This window comes from Strix aluco, chromosome 2 (assembly GCF_031877795.1).
Source record: "Strix aluco isolate bStrAlu1 chromosome 2, bStrAlu1.hap1, whole genome shotgun sequence".
NCBI classification, from domain to species: domain Eukaryota; kingdom Metazoa; phylum Chordata; class Aves; order Strigiformes; family Strigidae; genus Strix; species Strix aluco.
This window is the reverse complement of record NC_133932.1, coordinates 66,269,196-66,294,706: the sequence shown is the minus strand read 5'-3', so window position 1 is coordinate 66,294,706 and position 25,511 is coordinate 66,269,196. Positions and strand designations below refer to the sequence as shown.

Here is a 25,511-nt window from a genome sequence, read left to right as displayed (position 1 = left end):
AGGGAATACACCTCAGCTGAAGAAGTTTGGGGACATTACCAGAACAGAAAACCCAACTGCACATTTTACATATTCTCCTGGTTTTGCTTCATCTCACTGAACTTTGCACCCTTTTACCACCAGCACTTTCTTGCTAAAGAAAATAGTCAATGCCTTGGTGCTGCAGCAGAGATCAGCCTTTGCAAGTGTCTACTGCTGCCATAGAGGTGGCCCTCACAATTGCTCCTCTAATGACTTGAGGCCAGGAACAACTAAACCACAGAAAGTGATAGTCAGCTTGAAGGATCCAGGACATCCCTACTTTCATCTTTACATAACAAATCATCTGCATGTGGGCAGAAAATTAATGAAGTTTTCCAACACCCCCAGACAGTCTGGACTATTTCACAGAAGGGTAAGTTTACCCTTCTTGCAATCAGGCAAGAAGAAAAGTTCAATAGCTGGCTCTGCTGTCCTCCTTGTGAATGAAAGTATTCCCATGGATATTTAGGGGAGTGGGAGCAGGATGACACATGCCGTAGCAAGAGTCAGTGTCACTTTGGGGGTAGGCAACAGCTGCCTGGGAAATCAAGACTTGCTCTCGCTAGTAAATGCTGTGACTTTTGCCTCCACAAGAAGCATCTTTGAGTTTAAGTTGTTCAATATACTGGAAGAAATATGACTTCTTATAGTGGATATATTGAACCAGAGGCTTACAAATATGCATAATTACATTCATCTCATTAACTGTCCATTAACATCTGCTACATGGACTGTTCTGCCTTAGATCATATAATTCTTTGCTTATTTAACATTTGAAGTGTTAAATAGAAACAACCTCAAAATTACTTGATATTTTTCCTGCCGTTTTTTATCAGACCTCAAACCCTTCAGTCAGCTCTGTAAATTAAAATTAATTCGGTGAAGTCCTGAAAAATTCGGCATGGTGTCAAGAGATGAAAGTTTTAACACGTTATATGAAAACAAGTCAGATCGTTCATCAATCTCCCACACAAGCCTAGAGAGAGTCACTGCTCGGATTTTCTTTTTTAATGTTTCTGCCTTCCACAGGAGGGAATGAAGCATTTCCCCGCATCACAAGAGCCATCTGCAAATAGATAGACCTAAGAAGTTCAATACTTTTTATAATTCTGTGAAGAGCTAAATGCATCAATAAAATACTTTATGCCTCCTGCAACCCTTTGATGAGTGAATTAGCTAAATGAGATTGAAATGAGGAGTGATTTATAATGGGCTGTAATGAGAAATGAGTTCAACTACCTCCCAAACAATTGACAGGGAATAGATTAGTTTTAGCAATGTAGTGATTTAAAATAATGAAGAAGGGAAAGCATTCCTCTTTGATCTCAGTGAGAGCAAAGTTTCTTTAGACATGATCCAATTCCAAGAAATATTCAGCAAAAGGTTCATATAATGGTGCTTATTCTACCTCCTTCACAAAACAAGGGCTAGTCCAAACTAAGTTACTGAGGTTTCTATTAGAAGTCTCATTTCCCATTGCTACACAGCCTGTGAAATCAGAAACTTCCCTAGATTTCCAGAGAATAATCACAAATTATTGTGAACTTGAGTTTATAATACAAGAATAAAAAGTACACCTTAACTTTCATGGGAATTGCTGTAGATCAGAGCTACTTTCTTCATGAACTCTATAAAGACAAATATCTGCATTCAGGTGTCATGCTAACTTAAGGCTTAACATCATGTTTATTCTGTACCATGATCCAGCAGAGCTGGAAGCACGCACCCAGCTTTCTCATAGTGAATCACCTCACCTAAGTTAAACTACTGGCAGTAAGGCCAACCAAATATCCACCTGAGTGTATTTGGTAAGGGAGGTCATAGGCCAGACCCAAAGAGGAGGCAGGTGAGGCTAAGCTGAGCTCTGGGAAAGGAGGACCTGATCAAAACAGTTACGGCACAGCATGGGTATTCAAAGGACACTCCTTCATTTCACCTCCTGCAATCGCAGTCCTGCAGGTGCTTCTACCTACGTGCAGGTCCCTGACTACAGTTGGACTAAGTATCTGGAAAACTAGCAGCTTAACTTGCCCCTCCATGGCCTTGCCCTGCTTGCACAAAGCCTGGCTCTCCCTCTGCATGTGAAGTGGATGTAAAACGTTACCCTCCAGGTTTGGCAGGGTTTGGTGAATGCAGATTGTGAATGCAAGGAGGTCTGGGTAAATGAAAACCAGGGATGACTTTTCAAGATCAGGGTAGCCTGCCACAAACCTCATGTGGCTGCTCACATAACCTGGGTAAGCAGCAGACTTCAGACCTGTATCATGGAGAAAACGCTTTTTATTAGTAGCGGTTCACACAAAAAACTCCAGAGTGACTGTCCACTAATGGCAAATTATCTGCCCCTGTCTATGGCGCAGTTGTTACTTTTTTTTTTAACCCCACCTGCTGGCACCACTGCAGCATGGCATGAGTCAGGGATGCTTTCACAGCAGTACATAGGACAGTAACTCATACAAGCCTCGGCACTGTTTACAGGATAGCTGCCTCTGACTACTCCCATGATAGCTGACAGAAAGACCGTTCTCACACTGGTGAGAAGAGAGCATTGATCTGACACTAACTGTTGACAGGCTGCAAAAATACTGACAGTGCATTTAGCAGCAGTGCCCCAAATCTTGGCAAATGAGAGTTCATGGTCTCCAATTATTTTCTCCCATTATATACTGTCTCACTCTGCTATGTGTATTAATTGGCTGTTTTGGTTTACTATTTCGCAGCCAGCTTCCTTTTAAGCTAAGGCTCATTCGCCTTAACTGTATGCTTCCATAGCTTCTGCTCTGCCGAAAGGTTAAACAGACCTCATTATCCATTTCCTGCAGAGACCTAATTTCTACAAAAGGCCTTGAGCAGGGCGATATGATTGGCAAGAGAGAGAATAAGATTACAAGAAGCTGTTTTCACACTTAGCCAAATACGAAGAAGCACAGAGACCATCTGAAATGATGCTCCGCATGGGTCTCAGCAGCTGGGCAGAACATTCAGCCTCTTCTGCTTTGTGATTATTCTCACATCTGCCCCTTTCAGCATGGCATCCTCGAATGGCTTCCCCAAACGTGTCAATACATTAAGTAGTTCAGGGTAAAAGATTGTATAACTCAAACTGTCTCCATTTCTCCTAAGCTGTTATATGTGGCTCAATGCTGCCTATTAAATGGCAAGGCATCCCCTGCTGTAGTCCTGACAGCAGGGCGCAGGCTAGAAGAGGCAATCTCACCCTCCCCTACCTAGTCTCATGGGTAAATCTCCCGGGCAGGCCTGGTTCACTTCTTGTAGAGGAAAAACATAACTACTGCCTGGAGGTGCTTCAAGTGTCATTCACAGGCACTGGGTATCTGGCTCACCAAAGCTGAGCAGCTTGGGGCAACCAGCTGCCCACGCGCAGTTCTAGTCCTCTTCAGGAGCTCGGTCCTCTTGGCGGTCCCAGAGCCCACAAAACCCATTAGACTCCATACAAAAGGGGAAGGCAGCTGCGGTTTTCTTTTAAGACCCTGCTGGAAGAGAAGACTCTGATGGAAACAGCCCAAAGTCTCACCTCTCCCTTTTATTTATCCAAGGGTTTATCACACCACATGCCAAGGGCATAACCAATTCAGTTCAATTCTCACTTCTGCCTGAGGGGCTCAAACCTGCACCAAGGCAGTGCCTCATTCATCAGGCATGAGCCCTTCTGGTGAGGGGACACCATCCCATCTAAAATGGCTTACTTTGCAGATTAGGGAACAAGAATCACTGTGCCAGTGTGGATAGGAGCAAGCAGGAAGCTTTTGAGGAAGACTTTTAGAGTTGCTGGAGTAGAGGGATCATTCCAGAAGGGGGATGTTCAAGTCACATACTCTAAGCTGGGAGCCAAGGTCCTTGCAAGCTGGTATGGTCCTTGCAAGCTGGTATGGCCTGGTCAAAAGATGCACTCTGTCCTTCAGCTTTCTCTGTTGATTTGCTCTAGCAGATCTACAGTTAGTATCTTGGGGGTGTCTGTCTGTCTTCAAAACACCAGTTCTCCCGACTGAACAACAAGCTTTGGATCAAGCTCTGTCTGGAGTTATTCTGGCTCAAAGTCTTGCTGCCTGTGCTGCCCTGTGCAGGATGCAAAGAACAGAGGGTTGCCCTGGAGCCAGTCAAGCTCCAATCTGAGGAGTCTTCATCCCTAGATGTTTTCAAGATCCTGCAGGTCAGAGCCCTCAGCAACCCCATCCAAATGCAGTGGTCATCCCGCTTTGAGCCTCTCTCCTGCTGTGGTCCATGAATCATCAATGGTCTAGAAGACAGTGAAAGGGCAGCTGCAACATTATTGCTTCTTTGCCTCCATAGAGGCAATGAAGTGGGAGACAATAAAAGAGGGAAAAATAGAAGTAAAAAAAGTACCCAAAGCCTTGCCTACTTTTTAAATTAGATTTCAAATTGAAGTTGTCACAGCAATGATACAAGATGGATTGCAGGTTCCACCTCCCCTTCCTAGAAGTTTTCATAAACTTTAAATGATAAACAAGTTGAGAAGAGTACAGCAGCTGTGTCTGCATCAGCAATCAAGACAGGTCAACCCCAGCAGATCTGGAGGGAGAGGCTGAAGATGTGACATCCACTCTACACACATTTCAGAGGGCCTTATTTCAGGTTAGCTTTAGTCTAGCTCTTTGGACTGACTTTCCCTTTGGAGACTGCTCCTCTAGATAGTTTCCTCCAAAAGGAACCCAGTCCACATGCTCAGGGGTCACTCCAAAGTACAGTTAAATGAGGACAAGCAAGAGATGAGCAAAATATGCAGTGCAGGCTTCTGTGGGGAGAAAGAGTTGTCCCCTTCCTAGATTGTAAGTTGTAGGCAAATACAGAAATGCATCAGGGATGATAGCATTTTGAATAACCCAGTGTCAAGAGAAGTGTGGTGCTGTGTCCAATAATAATATTTCAGGATTTATCAGCTTGTATTCTGCTGCATTTGGCTCACTTGCACGATGGTAGTGCTTTGGCTATTTTGCCAAAAAACACAAAAGAGAAAAGAAAGGAGACTTAAGTGACACTCAAATCACCATTCAGATCTCAAAGAGGAAGGTCTCCATCAGGATCTTGCAACTTCGCCCTAAGTTTAAGGAACAGTTACTTGTTTGAACTACGACTGATTTGACTTGGGAGACAGAGTGCAGGAAACAGGCTTAAAAGTTGCTATGAACTAATACAAAACTAAAAAAAATGCTGCTTATTGAGTGTTGCATTCTGTACCATCCACCCACAGAACCCATCAGCAATATAACAAAATGTCCTTGGGGCAGCCTTGTTAGCAAAAGCTCTTGGAGCTTGTTAGCCCAAGTGTAGACAAATTGAAAGTGTAGGTGGACATTAAATCCAACCTAAAGTAAGCCAGCAGCTCCAAGTGTCAGCAGATCTATAATTATGGTGGTATTTTGGTTCATTCTCTCTTAAGGCCTCAATTATTATTACTGCACCTAGAAGATGGAAGGCTTTAATATAGAAAGACATCAGATCTTTAGACATTATTTTCCCTTCCATTTGGCAATGGCACTACTGTAGTAACACATCGGACTTCTGATTTTGTGTAAGAAATCAGCAGTTTCACAGTCAAGCACCACCATCTTGAAATTTCTTTCCCAATTAGCAGAGAAGATGGTGCAGGAAGCTCAGCCCCTGTGAAAGGCAAAATACTGTTGCTAAATGAAAGGGGGTTCCAGACTCAGCAGATCCCAGGAGATGCTGGCTGTCACCAAGGCCTCTCTCAAGATGTCCAGAATCCCAGTTCACAGCCTCATGCTGGCCCCCCATGCCAGCATGCCTCTACAAAGGACCACACGCCACCCACATCATGGGTCTCTCCACACAGTCCAGACTGACAGACTTCTTAGCCCATAGTGCATAGACAAGGCCCAATTAAGTGCTATAACCAACTGTTTAAGACCAGCTATTTAGGTTTGATTTACATAAGTTAGGCTTGTCAAAGATAGTGCACTTAAGGCCACTTCATATTTTAGATTTTTTTAAAGAAGTCAGCAATTTACTAAGAAAATAATAACAAGAGACCTCTGTTTCTACTGATGTCTATATTTTAAAACTTCGAGTAATTATTTACTCAGGCTTCATAATATAAAATGTCTTTCAGGATCTTAAGTGAAGCTGCAATAAGTTTTTTTTAAAAAAAGAAACTTTTTTAGTTTCTAGATAAATGGCTGTCTTGAAATACTACCCTTCTGGGGCTCAGCGAGATCTTGATGAGCATCTTCAGTGCTCTAGATGGGAACACTGGCTGCAAGTGTACTATATCAGTCTTGATGCAGTCACAGGAGTTAGTCATCCTCTGAGTCACTCTCCCCCCTGGCTGGGACACATGCCCTGACTGAGGACATGAGCTGGTCCTGGATCTGCTTCCTGGGGTTCTCCTCAAGGTCTGTCTTGATGGCACCAGACTCTGAAATCTTCCACTCCAGTTCTGTGCAGAGCAAAACAAGAAACCCATGAATGCAGGGGAGCAAACTGGTAAAAGCCCACCCTCGCTTCCGCAGATGACTGCTCTTACCACCCTGCCATCACCACCACCAAAACCAGGGCCCTGCTCTATTCCTCCCCCTCCTCTTCCACCCCCAGGTCCCAGCCCCTGCCCCGTCTCCGGCACCCTCTCCAGCTGAGCCCTCCCTTCACAGTTGCTAGTGCTGGCACAGGTTTCAGCACAGGAAGCAGAGCTCAGGGTACTGCTCTGCAGCCCACCGGTGGGCATCCCCAGTGCCTCCCTGCTCCCCTTACAACCAGGAGTGCAAAAGAGATGATTGATACAGAGCAGCATCTTTAGAGGTAACTGGCCCAGTGAAAGTAAATTCCACCTCCTTCTAACCACATAAGGGCAGAAGACAGGTTTTCACATCTGTTGCCAGTGAAGGAATACTGCTCATATATTACAGCTGTTTCCATCATATACACTGAGTTCATCACAATCAGAAGAGGTAGGGAATATATTTGCTGAGGAGCAAAAAAACTGTAGCAATTCCATTTACACATATGAATTATAGGTATTTTTCAGGGATGTACTCTGTAAACGCAATTCACCCTTTCCCACTATGCCCTGCACTGATTATTAGTTCCTTAGCAAGACCGTAAGAAGACTCCACCATCAGCAGTAGGCCTATTACTATATAGGCCCAAACTGGATTGCTCTTCAGAAGTGGTAGAAAGTCAGTGCAACACATTCAGTTGAAACCTTTCCCTTTCTCCTAGATCTGCTGGCAACCCTAACATTAAATCTAATTTTCTTCGGACATTAGAGTAATGAATACAACCTCACACTTTCTTGAATCTCTAGTGGAAGTCATCTGGGCTTAAGGCAGAAGGAAAGAAGAAATAAAAAGTGCAGAATTTCAGTGCCCAGCTTTCTGTGATGACTGAATTAAGCTGGCTCAGTCACCTTTGGACCCTCACAAAATCAATTATTTATTTATACTAAAAATGGGAGAAAGCTAACTGTATAATTAGGCAACCTCTGTAGTTAGAGTTAGCTGATTTGAGAACAGCTATCTCAGTGGTGAGCCTTTCCCCTTCTGACAGTTCAAGGCAGGGAAGCATTTTCTACAGCATATGCTCAAGATACCCTGTAAATTTCACGGTTTTAGTAAAAATACCCTTTGCATCCTATCACAGCACAGGCAGTGATATCATTGAAATGCTGCTTAACTACTGTGGTTCACTTCAGATAAAGATGCCCTTAACGTCTGACCTTGAAAAAGCTTGAAGGCGTCTGGACCAATATGTCTACTCAGAAAGCTGGTAAGTATCCTTTTAACTGAAGTAAAACCCACTAGGTTACATCTGAGTTGCATTTGCTTTCCAAGGAAAGCCTTTTTCACTGACCTCTGTCTTCAAGCACTGCTGTAGGATACCATCCCCGACCAAACACCTCCAAACAGCAGCTTTTACTGAAGAGCCACAGTGCTCCACGAGACCTGCATCACCACCCTCAATCCTCCTGAATCACATCATGCTGACAAGGCTGTACCACCCAGCCTGCCTCCAGGCTGCTGCCATGGGCAAGGAGAAACACGTCTAGGGAAAACCACGACCTTCAGGAAAGGTAACAGCCTCTTCCCATGGAGCCCTGTGCCCCCTGAACCACTGAGGCAGGAGCTTAACATGCTGCCATCTCCAGGAGATGGCAAGAGGAAAAGAAAGCAGCCCAATTTCAGACTACCAGTCCCATGTGGATAAACAGAAAGGCTGCCTTTAAAGGTTCATGAGGAGCAGAGCCTGCATGTCAGGAAGGTACAACAGACAAATACATGCCATTGGCCTGAAAATGAAACAAGCCCCACAATGCAAGGCAAGCACCAGTTATCAAGTGCACAGAGTACCAAGTAACTGGGGGCAAGGTCAGTCATTCAGGTACAAAAGCCCCAAAGAATGTGCGTGGGTACTATTTACCCTTTAATATATTCAGGAAAATTTGTTTCACCCAACACAGGGTGTGAATATTTACACACACATAAGATAAACATCTGTATGTTGGCCTAGTCAGTCACTCATGGATTTTACAAGATAGTCTTAATCACATATTGTTGAGCCATAAGGGTGCCAAAAAAAAAAACCTACCACCAATCTAATATGATTTTTAGAACCTCCCTTCTCTTCCGAAGCCTCACTTCTCTCATTCCCAGCAAAGCAGTTTTGCTTTTCCTTTGGAAGACCGAAAATGAAGACACTCACCATCCCTTGTCAGGTTCATGCCACCGAACACCAAAGGCCCAATGAACTGAGCTCTGATGTCTCCCTCCAGATAAACAAATATCGTAGGCAGGTTCTTATCAGGGTAGTTGGGAATGCAGGTCGTAGAGATGGCTTTGATGAATTTCACATCTCTGAACTTTCTTGCAAGCCCACTCATATGTTGATTTATTAAGGCACAGAGTGGAATTCTGTGAAGTACAGCAACAAGCACACATAAGGAAAAAATAAAAGACAAATTAGACAGTAATCTGCTCCAAAAGAAAGGTCAGAAATACCAGCTTGATGAGCAGCATTTATGGAAAGACAAGTGTACCAGAAGAAACTTCTGAATACTTTTGTTGTCCAGTATTCCAGCATTCAAAGGAACTCAGCATCAGCGGAGGTTTTGGTGGATGGGTTTTTTGTTTTAAGATATTAGTAATACAGTCTTCCCCTCTATCATACAGAGAAATTGGTTTATGAAGATATATTTAGAAATTACACGAGCAAGGACAAAGCAAAGAGAAAAGCAGTTCCTGGAAAAAAAGGTATGCAAATGACAATGAAAACACCTGTAAGACAATTAGAGACAATGAACAAAATCAAGTATTTCTAACCCTTTCCAGAAAATTCTCACAACTTAGACCTTTTCGACAAGTTTTTCCATCATGCTGACAGGACTGAAAGTCCTGTTTGCTCCATTTTTATGCCTCTAGAAACAAGGATCACACAGTGATCCTTCTAATGCACAGCCCCTCGCACTTTAGCCAGAATAATTTCCAAAGCTTGGATATTTCAGTGGCAGCAGCTAGCTCTGTGGTAGCTGTATACTACTAGTCACGCTGTGCTGTACAGATGCATTAAAAGCCACTTCATGTAACATCCTTTTAGAGCTAAGTTCAGCAGTCTTGAGTCAACAGTAGTGAAATTACTAATTAAATTTTTTATTTCTTAGAACTCCAGAATCAGTTCCTTAATTTCCACAATAACTACACATTTGTCAAGAGTATTTTCAGCTATTGACAGTGAAGGTTTAAAGGTTAAAAACAAATTCTTACCCTTGTTTGTAGAGGTGCAGAACTACCCATATACCTTTTCCAGCTTTCGTTACCTCTTGAATGTAATCTTTTCCTGAAATCTCCAAAACTTCCCCAAATTTATTCTTCATTTGAGCTGCTTTCATTTCCGCTAACCTTTGCTGCCTGAACAGCAAAGAATGGGAAAGAGATCTTGAGAATAGATGCATTTTTGACAGAACAACACTTAAAGGAGCTGGTTGAAACCTAGACTTCAGAGGCACGTTACAAACTTCTTCAAACCCCAGAGCAGCAAAAGCAAGCTGACATAGTCAACACATGCTTTTATATTTGCATCAGATGCCAACATGCAAGTACAGCTATGTTCCATGCATTTTTCTTCCTCGTTTCTGACCTCAGCAGACATTTCTTCTGCAGATACTACATTACCAAACTAAGTAGCAAAACCATGATAGGTGGTAGAAATAAAGAGATAATGGAAAACCATCACTGTAATTTTGTAAATATGCAGCACCTTAATCTCTTTCACACAAAAACTTGAGAAATCTTGGAGGTGATTTTCAAAGCTTACAGAATCCCCAGCTATGCACTCAGCAGGCGCATATTATCTCTGCAAAACTAGGTTGTAGATAAAAGGACACTGAATTTAAACCCAGTTATCCTATTAAAGACACTTAGAAGCTCTACAAGAGACCAGAAACAGAACCCACTTTTTCTATCGTAAGGCCTAACAAAATCATTCCTCTCTTCAACAATATCTAACAGCATAAAAAAGAAAAAACCCTCAACTTTTCATTAAAGCTAAATTCTGCATGCTGCTCTAACCTGTACATTTCAATAGCTTTCTCATCTTCCTCATTAAATTCATCTTCATTCTCTTCTAGCTCTTCCAGAGTCATGTCCTCATAAGTTTTCACTAGAATAGAAGAAACATCATATCAGAAAAAAAACTTCATTCCAAGATTAAAACTTATCAGCTTTTATCAATCCAACAGAATTTATTTACTTTAAAGTCAGGTTAATTATGGGAAATACAGCTTAAGTATTATTATTACTAGATTTTTAGAAAGTATTATGTACTTTAGACATACAGATGGAGAGACAATGATGTAAAGTACTCTGAGCTGAAGGCTGTCTAGGCTAGCACATGAGTATCTGCACTAGCTTTCAAGTTTGGTGGCTGCAGCAAAAATGTACCTAACACATACACAACACTGCAGGGATGCCTGAACAACTGAGGAAGGAGGAAGCATACAACAGGTAATGTCATGAGATACTTTTACTTGCACATTCACATGGCAGACTCCCTTTGCACTGTTCTTATTTCAGTTTTCAAACATTTACTTCTATAAGAATATGGATTTCACATCAAGAACAAAGCTTTCCCGTGCTGGAAGAATCCACGTGTCCAAGAATGTACTCGTTTGATACTGTTAACAGATGATCATCCTATACCAGAAGAAGCATTGGTATCCCTTACAGACTTGGAGAAGGACACGTTGCTTTATAGGCATATAAACATTGCTGCTGGCCATTTCTTTGTACAAGCTTCCCCATGAGCCATTCCAAGACTTGTCCTGCTGCTGCTGCCCAAGTTGTCTGGTCACTCACCAAGAGACTTCTGAAGGATGGCAAGCTGTTCCTCCTCCTTTGCACGCTCCTGTTCCTCCAGGTTTTCCTTTGGAGGAAGGATACCTTTCTTGCGCAGGATGTCATTCCACTCTGTGTCTTTATTTGGGTCCTAGAACAGAACAAGGAATGGATGATGTGCATTCAAGGTGAACTTAACACAGGCAAGGTTTTCCCAGCGACACAGCAAACGGCTAAACTGGTAACTATCTGGATGGCACCAGAAGGTTGAAGCGTGCATCCTTCTGAAGCTGAAGCTTCTTTGCAGCCCCACACCAATACCCTGAAGACTGACTTCGCTTCATTCCATCCCACTCACAGCACACAGAGGAGGTATTGTAGAGTTTGAAGCATTGTAACCACCATTGCAGCTCTCACAAGATAAAAGGCAAGGGGAGGAAATCAGCTGGGTGACGGGGAAGCACACTGGCCACAGCGCTCACATATAGAGCCTCAGAAGAACAACAGGCCACCACATCAGCGGTCATTGCATTGGGAAGCACTGGCGAGAAGACACGCAGGCACCAGCCTTGCGGGCCTACCTCTGGATATATGGGAAGTCTCCTTAGCAGTTTCAAGTCAGTGTGACTACACAAGTGCTTAGAGAAAAGCAAGCACAGTCTCTGCCAGACAAGCCCATTGCTAGGGAGTCTGATCAAAACCTATGCCTAGACTGTGCCTGAAAGTTAAAAAGAGACTTTACTGTGAAATAGTCACAATAATACTGCAAAACAAGGCCAACAGGCACCCATGTATTGTTGAGAAACTTAGCAGAAGTTCTTCCAAGTTAGATAACAATTTTATTTTTTTAAATACATGAAAATTCAGTGATAAGCATTCACAGGCTGATTTTGATTCCTTACTGTCTTGACCTGAGCTCACTTTGAAAACTGAATACAGCACCTACTGCTTTGCTTGTATCAATAGACCTTACACTAGGTCTGTTAGAGACCGTATCTCTTCTCCAGACCACAACACAGTACTTCTAGACTATCAGGAAAAAAACAAACCAAAACAAAATAAAGAAAACGAAGTAGCTCAGCACGTAGCACACCATATTACTTTTTTGTCTCTGTGGTCATTTTTCCCTCGACACAGCATTTCACAGCATCTACTGTCGTTTATCAACACACTGATGAAGTGCCTAAAACACCCACCCGCCCATCTGCTTACTACAGTACCGAAACAAATATCGTACTGGGGAAAAAAAAAAAACCAACAACCACAACCAAAAAACCCCAGCAAACGGCCACAAAACCATGCCATGGGGCTTTATAACAAGACGGCCACACGACAACCGCCTCCGTCCCCAGAAAGGGGGTGAGCCCGGGGGCTCCGCCCGGGGCGCTCGGCCGCTGAGGGCGGCCCACAGCTGCCGGCGGGGCCCGAGGCCGCCCCGGCGGTTGTGACCAGGCGCGGGGCCCGGCCCCAGCTCTTGGTCCGGGCGGGCTCCCCCTCCGCTCCCGCAGCACCGGCCTCACAGCGGCCCGGTACGCGGGGCCCCCCGGCTGCTCACCTGCATCCTGCCACCGGGGACGGGGACGGGGCCCGGGCGGCGGTACGGGGCTGGGCTGGGCAGGGCCGGTCCCGGCGTGCGCGGCGCGGCCGGAGGAGGCGGCGCTCCCCGGCGGGGCGGGCGCAGCTCCGCTGCCTCTTCCCGTACCGCCTAATAAGGCCGGGGTGCCGGCGGCGCGGCCTGGGTCTGCGGCAGCTGCAGCGGCGGGCCCCGGCGGGCCGCGAGTCCCTGACAGCAGGGGGGCCGGGGCGCGCCGGCTGGATGAGTTCGCGAGTTTCCACTCTGGCTCTGAGGTTTTTCCCTCTCCTTTACCCTTGCCGTCAGCATTTCCCACAGCCGCCACAGCGCCGGATTTTAAAAGGTTCGGCCGCAGCTCCTAACGGGGATCCCGCATCATCTCCCGGGCGGGGAGCCCCGGCGTGCACACCGGGAAGAGCAGCGGGATTTAGAAACTCTTCTTCCCCGCCTGTCCCGCCTCTCCCGGCAAGGGCTCTCGCTGCTCCCCATCCTTATTCCGCAGGCAGAAGGCGGCTGTGGGTGCCTCATGGAGCAGCCCGGGGTTTACGGGCAGCTCCATCAGCCCTGGTGGGGGCACCCACTGGTCCCCAGGCTTGCAAGCAGCCGTCCCTGCGTGCCACCCCTCGAGTGCTTCTGGAGGGGTTTCGTACAAAGGTTGGTCACATAAATCATGAGGCTGCACGGGCAGTGTGTTAAGCCTGCCCGAGGCCCACCTCAGCAGCGCTTTAACCCAAGTACCGTTGTTCTGGAGGGATGCCCCTACCCTCCACTCATACTCCTCAAACCAGCATCAGCTCAGTAACGATGCAGCATGTAAGTCATGGAGGGCAGAGGAATTTCTGTCCGGCTTCCAGGTTGGCACAGCCTTGCAGCCAGCACAACTTAAGAAACCTTTCCTCATCCCCACGCTATACCCTCACCATCGGAGCTCAGCCAGGCTGGCTGTGCAGCTCTGCTCTTGCCTTGCCCCTTTCATCACTGTTTCAGCAGCAGAGCAAAGGATGCAAAATCACAGCTTCTAAAAGTAGCCTGCTAAACACACCCTGGAAAAGAGTTACGCAGTGAAGAGCAAAACAAAGAATTAGGTATGAGATTGAGAAATATGTGACATATTCTGTAACTCTTATTTCAGAAGTTAAAAAGAAGCAGTGAGCTACTTCCTAGCACCTTCCAGCACTCCTTTCTCACTGGTGAAGCAATCAGGCAGGAAGAGAGGCGTATTTCTGTGAGTCAACCCTGCTAAAATGAGTTCACTGCACCCTTGCAGTGTGTCAGCAGAGCTGTGAGCCCCTCTCCTCCTGCCCAGCCCCAGGTGGCTTGTCCTTGTTGGATGGTGTGGCTCTGTAGGGCATGCAGGGGAAGCAGCATGGCCATGAGATGTGGGATCCCAACCAGGCAGCGTGCTGAGCTGGGCATGGACTCAGCTCCTCACGCTCCCCAGCCAGCATCCTGGAGCTACTGTAAACCTGAACGCATAAACCAAGCTGGGCACCGTCATAGAAACACCCCAAATAAATTGTCAGCCATAGGGAACACTTCTCTAGGAGCATCCAAATACTGTTGGTGAATTTTGGGGCTCTCCTATGCCTTAGTTTTTCTCTGTAACTCTTTTCTTTCCACTTCACTGAGCCTCTTTTTATCCTTTTGCATTTCATATCCTGCTTTATTTCTCCAGTCGCTTCTCTCCTCACTTTTTTTTTCCCTGTTCTGTTGTAAAATAAAGTAAAACAATCAAACCTATATTATCTATTCTTATCAGATATAATTATCAGTACTTCAAGTATTGTTAGGATTGGATCATAGCCAATTACCATTACAAGAAATTTGTGTCTCAGTAGTTACCTTTATTTTTGAGTCTGTATTAAAGCATCACTCAGCAAACACTGAGGAGTGGCTGAGTGTGGTGACCCCACTCTACCTGGGATCAAAACTTCATTTGCTAAAAATGGCCAGCTCTGCCCTTTCAAAGAATTGAGCAGATCTTGCACTTTCTTCTCAAAGACACACAGCAGAGGAGAAGGGGGAAGAGGCTTGTTCCCACCTCCCCCTCCTTTTATGTTCTAGCCCGGCGGTCAGCATACTCACACAGAAAGGGGGACCCCAGCCCTAAGTCCCCGGAAAATCACCCCCACACAACCTGCCAGCAGGCCTTAAGAGTGTGTTTGTTCCGGGCATGTGGAGAAACAACTGTTCTCTGCTCCACCAAGGGCCTGAAACGGAAATTCAGAAGCCCTGTTATAACATCACAGACAGCCCATCAACACCCATGTATCCCGAAGCGTGCTGGGGCATTTACTCTGTGCTAAGTCTGGTTTACTGAAGGGAAGGCACAGCCAGCTTTTCTGCCTCTGAATTAAAAGAAATGGATAGCTGCTCTTTGAGAGGACATCAGTCCTGATGGTGAATATTTGGACATGTGGAGGGTGCCCTGTACCCATCCCCCAGGGCCCTGAGGTGGAGGAAGACTGAGCCCAACCTAACTTGGACTAAATGCTCATCCTCATGGGAAAAGTGGCTGGCTGAGTGATAGATGGAGCCACAAATATAGATGATGTGAGAACTTTAAATCAGAAAATAAAAGGCTATGGAGCCTTCCATCAGGGCAGCATGTGAGCTAAAGTTTTTTGAGACCACAAATTTGGAGTCTTCTGCAGGTGTTATCCAAAAAGTGGATTTGTGCCCAGCATGCAATAAACTGATCTTAACACACTCAGGAGAGATACTGTATTTATTCAGGCCTGGGTGCTTGGTGGAATTTTCCACAAATTGAGCACACCAACATCAGTTTTCATGCTTCTTTTATACACAAAAATCAGAGGTTAGTACTTTTCTGAACATTCCTGTTAGAGACTGATTGGTTAGTGATTAACATACAATTATAATATGGCTTACATAATACTTCTACTACTATGCATGCTCAGGGGAAGGGTCATAACCTGGGCAGGGGATCTTTTTGACCTGTGGGTGTGTTTTTTAAAATTATAATGAAGGTAGTTCATTTTCAGGAAACTCAGAAATTAGTTTCATTGCCAAGTTAATTAATCGAATAGTCACTTTGTTGTGTTGTCAAATAACTCATCCTCAACACAATCCCAGATGCTCTCACAGAATCACAGAATCATCTAGGTTGGAAAGGACCTTGAAGATCATCCAGTCCAACCATTAACCTAACACTGACAGTTCCCAACTACACCATATCCCTCAGCGCTATGTCAATGTGACTCTTAAACACCTCCAGGGATGGGGACTCCACCAACTCCCTGGGCAGCCCATTCCAACGCCTAACAACCCGTTCTGTAAAGAAATGCTTCCTGACATCTAGTCTAAACCTTCCCTGGCGCAACTTGAGGCCATTACCTCTTGTCCTATCGCTTGTTACTTGGTTAAAGAGACTCATCCCCAGCTCTCTGCAACCTCCTTTCAGACAGCTGTAGAGGGCAATGAGGTCTCCCCTCAGCCTCCTCTTCTCCAGACTAAACACCCCCAGTTCCCTCAGCCGCTCCTCGTACGACATGTGCTCCAGACCCTTCACCAGCTTCGTTGCCCTTCTCTGGACACGCTCGAGTCATTCAATGTCCTTTTTGTAGTGAGGGGCCCAAAACTGAACACAGTAATCGAGGTGCGGCCTCACCAGTGCCGAGTACAGGGGTAAGATCACTTCCCTGTCCCTGCTGGCCACGCTATTTCTGATACAAGCCAGGATGCCATTGGCCTTCTTGGCCACCTGGGCACACTGCTGGCTCATGTTCAGCCGGCTGTCAATCAACACCCCCAGGTCCCTCTCTGACTGGCAGCTCTCCAGCCACTCCTCCCCAAGCCTGTAGCGCTGCTGGGGGTTGTTGTGGCCGAAGTGCAGCACCCGGCATTTGGCCTTATTGAAACTCCTACAGTTGGCCTTAGCCCATCACTCCAGCCTGTCCAGATCTCTCTGCAGAGCCTCCCTACCCTCGAGCAGATCAACACTCCCACCCAACTTGGTGTCATCTGCAAACTTACTGAGGGTGCACTCGATCCCCTCGTCTAGATCATCAATAAAGATGTTAAACAGGAATGGCCCCAAAACTGAGCCCTGGGGGACACCACTCGTGACCGGCTGCCGACTGGATTTAACTCCATTCACCACAACTCTCTGGGCCCGGCCATCCAGCCAGTTTTTTACCCAGCAAAGCATGCGATCATCCAAGCCTCGAGCAGCCAGTTTTGCCAGGAGAATGCTGTGGGAAACGGTGTCAAAGGCCTTACTGAAGTTGAGGTAAACTACATCCACAGCCTTTCCCTCATCCAATAAGCAGGTCACCCTGTTGTAGAAGGAGATCAGGTTTGTCAAGCAGGACCTGCCTTTCATAAACTCACGCTGACTGGGCCTGGTCATCTGGTTGTCCCTCATGTGTTGTGTGATGGTACTCAGGATGAGCTGCTCCATCTGCTTCCCAGGCACTGAAGTCAAGCTGACAGGCCTGTAATTTCCCGGATCATCCTTCCAACCCTTCTTATAGATGGGCATCACATTGGCCAGTTTCCAATCTGTCGGGACCTCCCCAGTCAGCCAGGACTGCCGGTAAATGATGGAAAGCAGTTTGGCAAGCACCCCAGCCAGCTCCTTCAGCACCCTCGGGTGTATCCCATCAGGTCCCATAGACTTGTGTGTGTCTATGTGATGCAGTAGGTCACTGACTGTCTCCTGGATTGCAGGGGGGTCGTTCTCCCAGTCTCTGTCCTCTGGCTGAGGAGGCTGGATTCCCTCAGTACAACTAGTCTTGTTATTAAAGACTGAGGCAAAGAAGGCATTAAGGACTTCAGCCTTCTCCTCATCACTTGTTACCATGTTTCCTCCTGCATCTAGCAGGGGATGGAGACTCTCCCTGGTCTGTCTTTTGCTACTGACATACTTATAGAAACATTTCTTGTTATCCTTGATTGCTGAAGCCAGGGTAATTTCCAGCTGGGCTTTAGACCTCCTGATTTCTGCCCTGCATAGCCTCACAGCATCTTTGTAATCACTGAGAGTGGCTAGTCCCTTTTTCCAAAGGCTGTAAACTTTCCTTTTCTCCCTGAGTTCCAGCCAAAGCTCCCTGTTCAGCCAGGGTGGTCTTCTCTGTCGCTGGCTTCTCTTACAGCACCTGTTCCTGAGCCATTAACACTTCCTTCTTAAAGGAAAAAACACTTTCTCTCTTTATGGTTCTGGGTGTTCTACTTATTTTCTAGGGTTTGGAAATCAAAATCTATCTTTTATGAATTTCTTATCGCTAGGCAAGGTCATCTTGACCACGCTTCAAAGTTTCACTCGACCGAGCTTCCAAACCTCGTAATTGTCCCCATATGTGTGGAAACTGTAGCTACTAGCACAATTATTAACCATGGCTACTAGCAAATGTGAAGTATACTATACTACAGGCTCTCCAAAGTCTTTTGGCTCTGACCCGCCATTAGTACCCAGCATGCAGAATCAAAGGCTCAGCTCTCGGTGTCAGTTTTGCTGTACAAATGTTTTGTCAGAGCCTGGGTTGAGGACCTGCTGGTTTAATAGTCATCTTCTGTGGCTGCAATACCATTCACACCTATGGCTCTTCTATGTTGCTGGTTGGAACCTATTTTGAACACCAGAAAACAAACACAAAAAGAGCATGAGCAGAGAGTGTGCGCTCATTTTTTAAAAGGTGCTCAAAAATATTCATTTGCATTAGGTGAGATTTTTGTCCAGGTGAACTGAGAGGAACTAGCCAAGGCCCCTTGGCACTAGAACCCCTCTGTTCTCACAGTAAACCTTGAGCCCCACCTGGGGCAGAGAGTTACCAGAAGAAGGGGCAGAAGCCCAAACCTTAGGAACAGCCCAAATCACATCACTTGGTGGGGCTCAGACATGATGTGAATGAAGCATAACTCTCTCTGCCGAGAACACTCATAAAGCAATACACAGTTTCCCCCCTCACACACAATTAAAAATACATCTTATTTATAAAGCACCTTTCCCCTAGTACTTTTTTAATCAAGCTTCAACAGGAAAGAGAAGACTGTTTTTACAAGTGGTGTACGGACAGAAATATGCCAGCCAGAGTGGGTGAGAACTGGCAGTGTCACAGTGAGACTGAAATACAGCTGTGGCTCAGACCTTGGAGATGACCTGGCTTCTCTCTCCCCTCCCCAGAGAATTTGCTTCTGGGCAGCTGTAACGTATTTCTTCCTTTTCCCCCAAATCAGGGGTTAGAAGAAAGATGAGCCACATATAAGACTGACTCATTAATTGTCCAGGTGACCCACTGATGAGGAGAAAAATTTGCTAATAAAAAGGTTCTGCCCCAGGGTGTTATGTGGCTTGTTTGCCTTTGAGTGTAGCCTGTAGCAAAGATGAGAAAAATATAAGCATTTTTGAAGGTAATGGGATTTTTTTAAAATTATAATATGTAGGTAAAGATTTGGGGTTATTGTGGACTTTATGTTATTTTGTAACTTAGCTGCATTTGTAGCACAGCATGTCTGTAATGTCAGTAATCAGGACATGAAAATTATTGTTTGATAATAGGGATAGAGAGTTATGGTTTGGTTTGCTTGGATTTTATTATGGGCTGGGATTTTTTTGTTCCTCCTTCCCAAATCTTATTCTGATTTTTCTGAAATATTTAAATCTCTATAAAAACTATGCAAAACCCCCATATGTTAATCTAGTGATGGATATTCTTGTATATTGCAAACATCTGTGCTGGAAGCTAACTGTCCTATTTACTCACAGATTAGAAATGTTATTTAAATGAGTATTTTTGCCACTTCAATTGTAAGAGTACTCTAACAGGACTGAATTTCCTTAATCTTGAGTAAATAGACAGTAATTTCTGTTCTTCAGTCTGCATTTTGCTGTCCAAGTCAATTCCTCCTTTTCCTGGTGCAGGACACCTCCAGTACTCTTATAGCAGCCAGAGAATATCCCTTGGGGAATCAGTTTAGAACTCTGTATGAAAACCTCTTGGAGTATTTTGGGTATAAGATGCTGTGGGCTGCAGGAATTTTTCAATTTTTAGATTTAAAATGAAAGAAAGATCTAACTTGATAATGGAGGAAATTAGAATATAGATTCCTCTTGGAAGAAGAGGCAGGCTTGGTCTCAAGTTAGCTTTGAGGTAACAGTTACGGTGTTTAAGAAAATCTTATTGAAGAAAACCCACTGTACCTCAATCCTAAATACATTCCGAGTAGCAGGGGAAAGCCTCTTTTCCTTTGAGCTCTTCATATCTACTTCAGTAAGATTTTCTTGACAGGTTGTCAGACCACTCTGTTTTTACAACAAGGCCTCTCTCCTAAAAGGTAGGCTGTAAAAGGGTAGTAATAGTTAAACTCTTAGCTCTGTTATTAAGGAACTGTGGTGTGTGGTTTTCTCTTTCCTCAAGAAAAGAACAAGCTTTCTTGTTGATGTGGAAGAGCAGAAAGTGTAACTCACTGTTGTCTCCTCTGGCTATCAGTTAACTGTAGCCCAAGAACGTGGATAATTTGAAGATCTCCAACTCTTTGTGTCTCCTCACCCATCGGCATGTCTGGACATGGAAAGAAACATGCAGTGGTTGACAAACTTGAAGCTGCAGTGAAGAAAAACAAATCAGCCAGGGCTGGTCTGCAGTTCCCCGTGGGTCGTGTTCACAGGCTCCTTAAAAGAGGGAACTATGCTTCCAGGATCGGTCCTGGTGCTGCCATCTTCCTGGCTGCGGTGCTGGAGTACCTGACTGCAGAGATCCTGGAGCTGGCAGGGAATGCTGCACGGGAAAATAAGAAAGCCAGGATCCTGCCCAGGCACATCCAGCTGGCTGTGAGAAATGATGAAGAGCTGAACAAGCTCTTTTCCTCTGTCACCATTGCTCAAGGAGGGGTTATACCAAATATCCTTTCCCAGCTCCTTCCCAAGAAAACTGTCAGAGATTCTGCTCCTTCTCAGTAACAAGGTGGTAGCCAGTGAAACTTGCTTTTCCTGGTCTGGTCTGTGCACTTATGGATGATGGGACTCAGTAGCACTAATTTGTATGTGTTTGCTTCTTTGTCAACTATTTTTCCTGCTAATTTTAATGTACTTTTAAAGTTTGTAATAAAGTTCCTAGAATGCAACACTGTTCTTTTTCTCGGCTCCTGTTCCAGGGATGGGGCAACACAGAAAATATCAAAAAAAAGTCTAGCATAGCACCCAAATAACTCTTAAAAAGTCAAATACATTTTTACTTTTGAAAACATGTTACAGGTAACTGTTGTGGAGCAGGTAGAGGAGTCAAGATACATACTGCCATTCATGTTCATGTGAACTTTCCCTCCATCACAGATCCATAGTGCAATTAGTTCAGTGCCTCAGAGGTTAACTCTGCTGTAGCAGTTAAGACTTTAAAGCATGGGGTTACTATTGCTTGTAAAGCTGTAGTGAACAACTACCTCTCTTTAGACTGTTCTGTCCCCTTCATCTTGTCATAACAAGCATAGGTAGTTTATTTAAAACCTGGTGCAGTATTTTTGCTGTTGGTAGAGGTGACTGTTTTGTTTCTGTCTATCAGTGCAGAAAAATAGAAGTCTCCATATCCAAACAAGCCCCCAGGCCTTTGCTGACCAAACCATTGAAAGTCTTCCCCCTGAAAAGTGCCTGGGGTTTCTCTGTTCATAGTGGGGGCTGAATCTTGCTGTTGAACTGGAAACCAGGGATCTGCTGCAGCTGCATTAGGATCAGTCTGCCCCTGAGGCAGTATCTCACAGATTTCATAGCACTTCACACAGAGAAGAGCTTGTTAGGACCAGCTTCCTAAACTGTAGTAGGAGCATGAACTTATTTGAAAAAGATCTGCCTGTCCTGTTGAGTTTGACCTAGCTCCTTTGCCCCCTCAAGGCACAAGGGTGCCAGAGCCTACTGAACAGGTTTTATGATGCTGACAGACGTCAGAGCTGTGTGCAATTGTGTTAATGACGCATTCCAAGCTGTTCTTACACAGAAATGGGAAGAGAGGATACCTGACTGAGCAGACATTGTGATTTCACTGGAACAGTTGTTGTATGGTGCCTGGTTTTCAAGAGCAATTTGATGCGATCTTGGCTGGCCTGCAATTAACTCAGTGAAGTGAGAAAAAGTGGACGATGCTGTAGCAGTAAGAAGTAAAAATGTCTGAGAGGAGATCTTAAGCTTTGTGCCTATAGTAAATATATGCTGTATGTAATTAGTCTTATGCTGAGTGTTTGCACTTGTAAATGGAAAAAAAGAAGGCAGTTTTAAAGGAAGTACATGAGAATTGAACACATGAAACTCAAATTATTTCCTTCGTTTGACCATGGCAAAGAAAAGCAAGCTTGGAAATGATTATTTCTTTGGACCAAGTGAAAATCCAATGGTGTGCAGTAATGATAGAAGGCTCAAGTAAGGTACAAATTTTGTGCAGTTTTAAGCATGGCATTTACAGCACTCTTGGCTAATCTGGAGAACTGTGTCTCAGTCATTGTGCTGCTCCTGGATGCAAACTGCTCCCATGAGCCTGCTCTGCACCACACCAAACAGACCCTGCAAGGCACGGCCAGTGCTCAAGTAGCTCCTGAAATGTATCCAGCTGCCATTTTCTGTACAATAAAAGACAACAAGTGAGCTGTGTAGCCCTAACTCTACTTACACCCAAAGATAGAGTTTGTGGTGAAGTACTGGTCCAATTCAAGGTCAATTTTTAAAGTATTTCTTTGATCAAGAAAATCTTGTTTGCTTTCTTCTAGCCAATAGTTCGCTTGTAAATTAACCTGATAGCATAGTGATCTGAAAACCCACCCCTCTGGCTTCACAGTAACAGAGGGTAGATGTCTCCTAACTCAGCTGCTCAGCAAAAGTTTCTGTTGGGCCAGGGCTCAACTTTCCAGCACTCATGTATTGAAGAAAAAAAATCTTCAGCTGTCACCACACCCTTGACCCTAGAAAGGACATATTATGCCCTGCAACACAGCTATGCATGGCTTTGAAATAACTGGACTGCGTGACAGATGGAGTCAAGTCCTAGAAGAGAGAGAACACAATGTCAGAGGTCCTGAGCTTTCCCAGGCTCCTCATCATGGTCACAAAGCAGCTTGGTCACTACTGACAGCACAAAGAACAGTTGTAAAGGTTGCTGGGTTTAATTCTTGATGACTGCAGCAAGTAGAGGTCTGCCCCCTTCCAGCTGTGATAAATGAACTACCAATCAGAGATACTGCAGTTCTCCGAGGCAGTAAATACTAGGCTTGTTTCCAGAGGAGATCAGCTAACAAGGTGCTAAGCAGCTCTACAAAGAGTAGTGACAAATTTTCCTGCTCTCCGGGACTATACGGAGTTGCTCTTGTGTTGGGACTTTGATTGTTTTTTGAGTGGCTGAATCATTGCTCACACAGGTGGAATTAAATGGGGCAAGAGCTGGTAATGACATGGCTACTGCTGTGGCATTTAAAAGGGGGCAGCTCTTGCCATAAATTGTGGTTTGGCTAGTGGTATCAATAGCCTTTTCAGGTGAGAGTTTGTTCTTATGAAATGATAGCATGCTTTTTCTGTGGTAGATAAACTCCTGAGTGAAATAATGTTTTTGTAAGTTCTGTGTTTGTTATAAGGCTGCTTAAGGGGCCTTTTAACTTTTTAAATTTATTTACTTGTATAGACAATTTTTTAAAACTTATCTAAGGTGTGTAAAAATCTTACAATAGAAATTTTTATTGTATTTTTAAGTGCTTCAATTTAATATTTGATTTAGTTCATCCCCAAATCTGGGTAGACCTTCTCATTACTTAAAAACATGATTAAAATTTGAGAACAATTCTGTATACAAGAACAGAATTTTCCTGTGTTTGTTTCCCAGTTGCTTTGTGTTATGTATTGAAGAGTAATTGGTACTATTCAGTACCGGAGACTTTATGTCAGAAATAAACAATGAGGCTTGTTACAATCGATGCAATACCATACCAGAAGATGGTACTTGTGCATTTGTAGTAGTCTGTTGCACAGTCTGCTAAGCAGAGCAACTTCACTGTCTGATGTAAAATAAAGCTTACTTTCTTCCCATAAGTCTTGTTCCTGATTGTGGCCTGTTATCTTGCAGCAATAGGTTCCCCTCACCTCTAGGACACAAGACCCATTTGAAGTGGTTTCCAGTAGATGAAGTTCTTGTCTGTTGTTTTTACTTCAGACAAAGCTATGAATTTCTAGCTCTGGCTCTCACAAGGTTATTATTACAGGAACTGCTTAGGCTCTTACCAGGGGTAAGTTCAATGAAGCTTCCCTGCAGAGTTTCTGAATGCTTGTAAGTATTTGAAGCCTAGGTTACTTAACCTTTCTCTTTGACAACAGTCCTCCTTTGATACTGGGTCAGAAGACCTTGCTCCTAAGTTCTACCTTTTTCTCTTGAAAAGTTTTGGAAGTCTAGCAGATGGCTCTGACTGAGCTTGTAGATGCCTCTTGGCTGAAAACTTGTCAGACTTTCTTAGAGCAGCAGCCTGACCCATCTGCTCCTTCATACAAAAGTGTGAACAACTAGCAAACTTTCTGAGAGGGGAAAACTGACTTATAAGGGAATTAGAAAGGCAGTGAAATGAGAAGGAAGAAAGGACTTAAAAGCTCCGTTTCTATGTCTGTTTGTTTTGGTTTATTAATTTTTTCTCTTTATGCTAGGCTGATGTTAGAATGTCTGGATGTGGAAAGAAAACCACAAAGCTCCTCCTTGTGTCAAAGAAAACCAAATCAGCCAGGGCTGGTCTGCAGTTCCCCGTGGGTTGTGTTCACAGGCTCCTTAAAAGAGGGAACTATGCTTCCAGGATCGGTCCTGGTGCTGCCATCTTCCTGGCTGCGGTGCTGGAGTACCTGACTGCAGAGATCCTGGAGCTGGCAGGGAATGCTGCACGGGAAAATAAGAAAGCCAGGATCCTGCCCAGGCACATCCAGCTGGCTGTGAGAAATGATGAAGAGCTGAACAAGCTCTTTTCCTCTGTCACCATTGTTCAAGGAGGGGTTATACCAAATATTCTTCCCAAACTTCTTCCTGAGAAGACTGCCTTGCTTAAATTGCCCCACAAATATGCCCAGTCACAGGAGTTCTAGCTGCCGTCAGGGTCCTGACCTTGTGGTGGTGGTAACACAGGCTTTTTCCACAGATCAGAGTTTTTCATGCTGGTTAGCAGTTTTGGTCTAAATTCATGTGTATGTCTACCTGTGTGCATGTCTGAAAAGCTGCTAAAGACAGGGTTGCTAGTTAGATTTCCCTAGCTATGTCCTTCAAAAGAAAAAAAAAAGTCAAAAGACTACTTCTATGAATAAATTAGTGTGCAAAGGACTTGTGTCGCATCATTCCCTTCTAGAAAATATTTGTTGCACCAAGGAGCAGATTTTCTTTGGCAGTGCAGTTATCTAAGGAAACCTGCTATATGGTCTTTAAAGTTTGTGTCTCTGTGTGCGTGGCTGGAATCTCCTTATTCACTATGGATAGAAGTCTGCTTCATCTGACTGCTTCAGATCTCATGAGCACAGTTAACTAGTCAGTGTAAGTAGACACACCTGAGAAACTTAAAATGGAATGCTTTATAATGATGGTAAAGCTGATGAATTATCTTGCCTAACATTTGGATTACAGAGGTGGGGCTGTGCTGTA

At 44.6% G+C, this 25,511-nt stretch overlaps 2 protein-coding genes across 3 annotated transcripts; one reads left to right on the top strand and one right to left on the bottom strand.

The window, feature by feature from the left end:
* Positions 1 to 6,056: 6,056 nt before the first annotated feature.
* PDCL3 (phosducin like 3) lies at positions 6,057 to 12,996 on the bottom strand. 2 transcript variants are annotated; one of them, XM_074815085.1, is made up of 6 exons: positions 12,898 to 12,996; positions 11,364 to 11,493; positions 10,578 to 10,668; positions 9,774 to 9,917; positions 8,716 to 8,924; positions 6,057 to 6,457 (listed from the first exon to the last, which is right to left on the bottom strand). In XM_074815085.1, the coding sequence occupies exons 1-6, from the start codon at positions 12,901 to 12,903 to the stop codon at positions 6,315 to 6,317; spliced, it is 723 nt and encodes a 240-aa protein (XP_074671186.1). In that variant the 5' UTR covers positions 12,904 to 12,996; the 3' UTR covers positions 6,057 to 6,314. The 2 variants fall into 2 exon arrangements, with proteins under 2 accessions (XP_074671186.1, XP_074671187.1); XM_074815086.1 differs by lacking the exon at positions 9,774 to 9,917.
* An 11,554-nt stretch (positions 12,997 to 24,550) lies between these two features.
* On the top strand, positions 24,551 to 24,964 carry LOC141920032 (late histone H2A.1-like). Its single transcript, XM_074816719.1, has one exon. It carries the CDS (start codon positions 24,551 to 24,553, stop codon positions 24,962 to 24,964), a length of 414 nt encoding a protein of 137 aa, XP_074672820.1.
* Positions 24,965 to 25,511: the final 547 nt, after the last annotated feature.

What these genes read in the sequence shown, in the direction of transcription:
- PDCL3 (XM_074815085.1), bottom strand. An exon ending in CTGCACCTCTACAAACAAGG is followed by an intron (nt 8,925 to 9,773) that starts GTAAGAATTTGT and finishes TGTACTTCACAG; the next exon opens with AATTCCACTCTGTGCCTTAA. An exon ending in CATGAACCTGACAAGGGATG is followed by an intron (nt 6,458 to 8,715) that starts GTGAGTGTCTTC and finishes TGCTCTGCACAG; the next exon opens with AACTGGAGTGGAAGATTTCA.
- LOC141920032 (XM_074816719.1), top strand. Translation starts at nt 24,551, where the DNA reads ATGTCTGGATGTGGAAAGAAAACCACAAAGCTCCTCCTTGTGTCAAAG.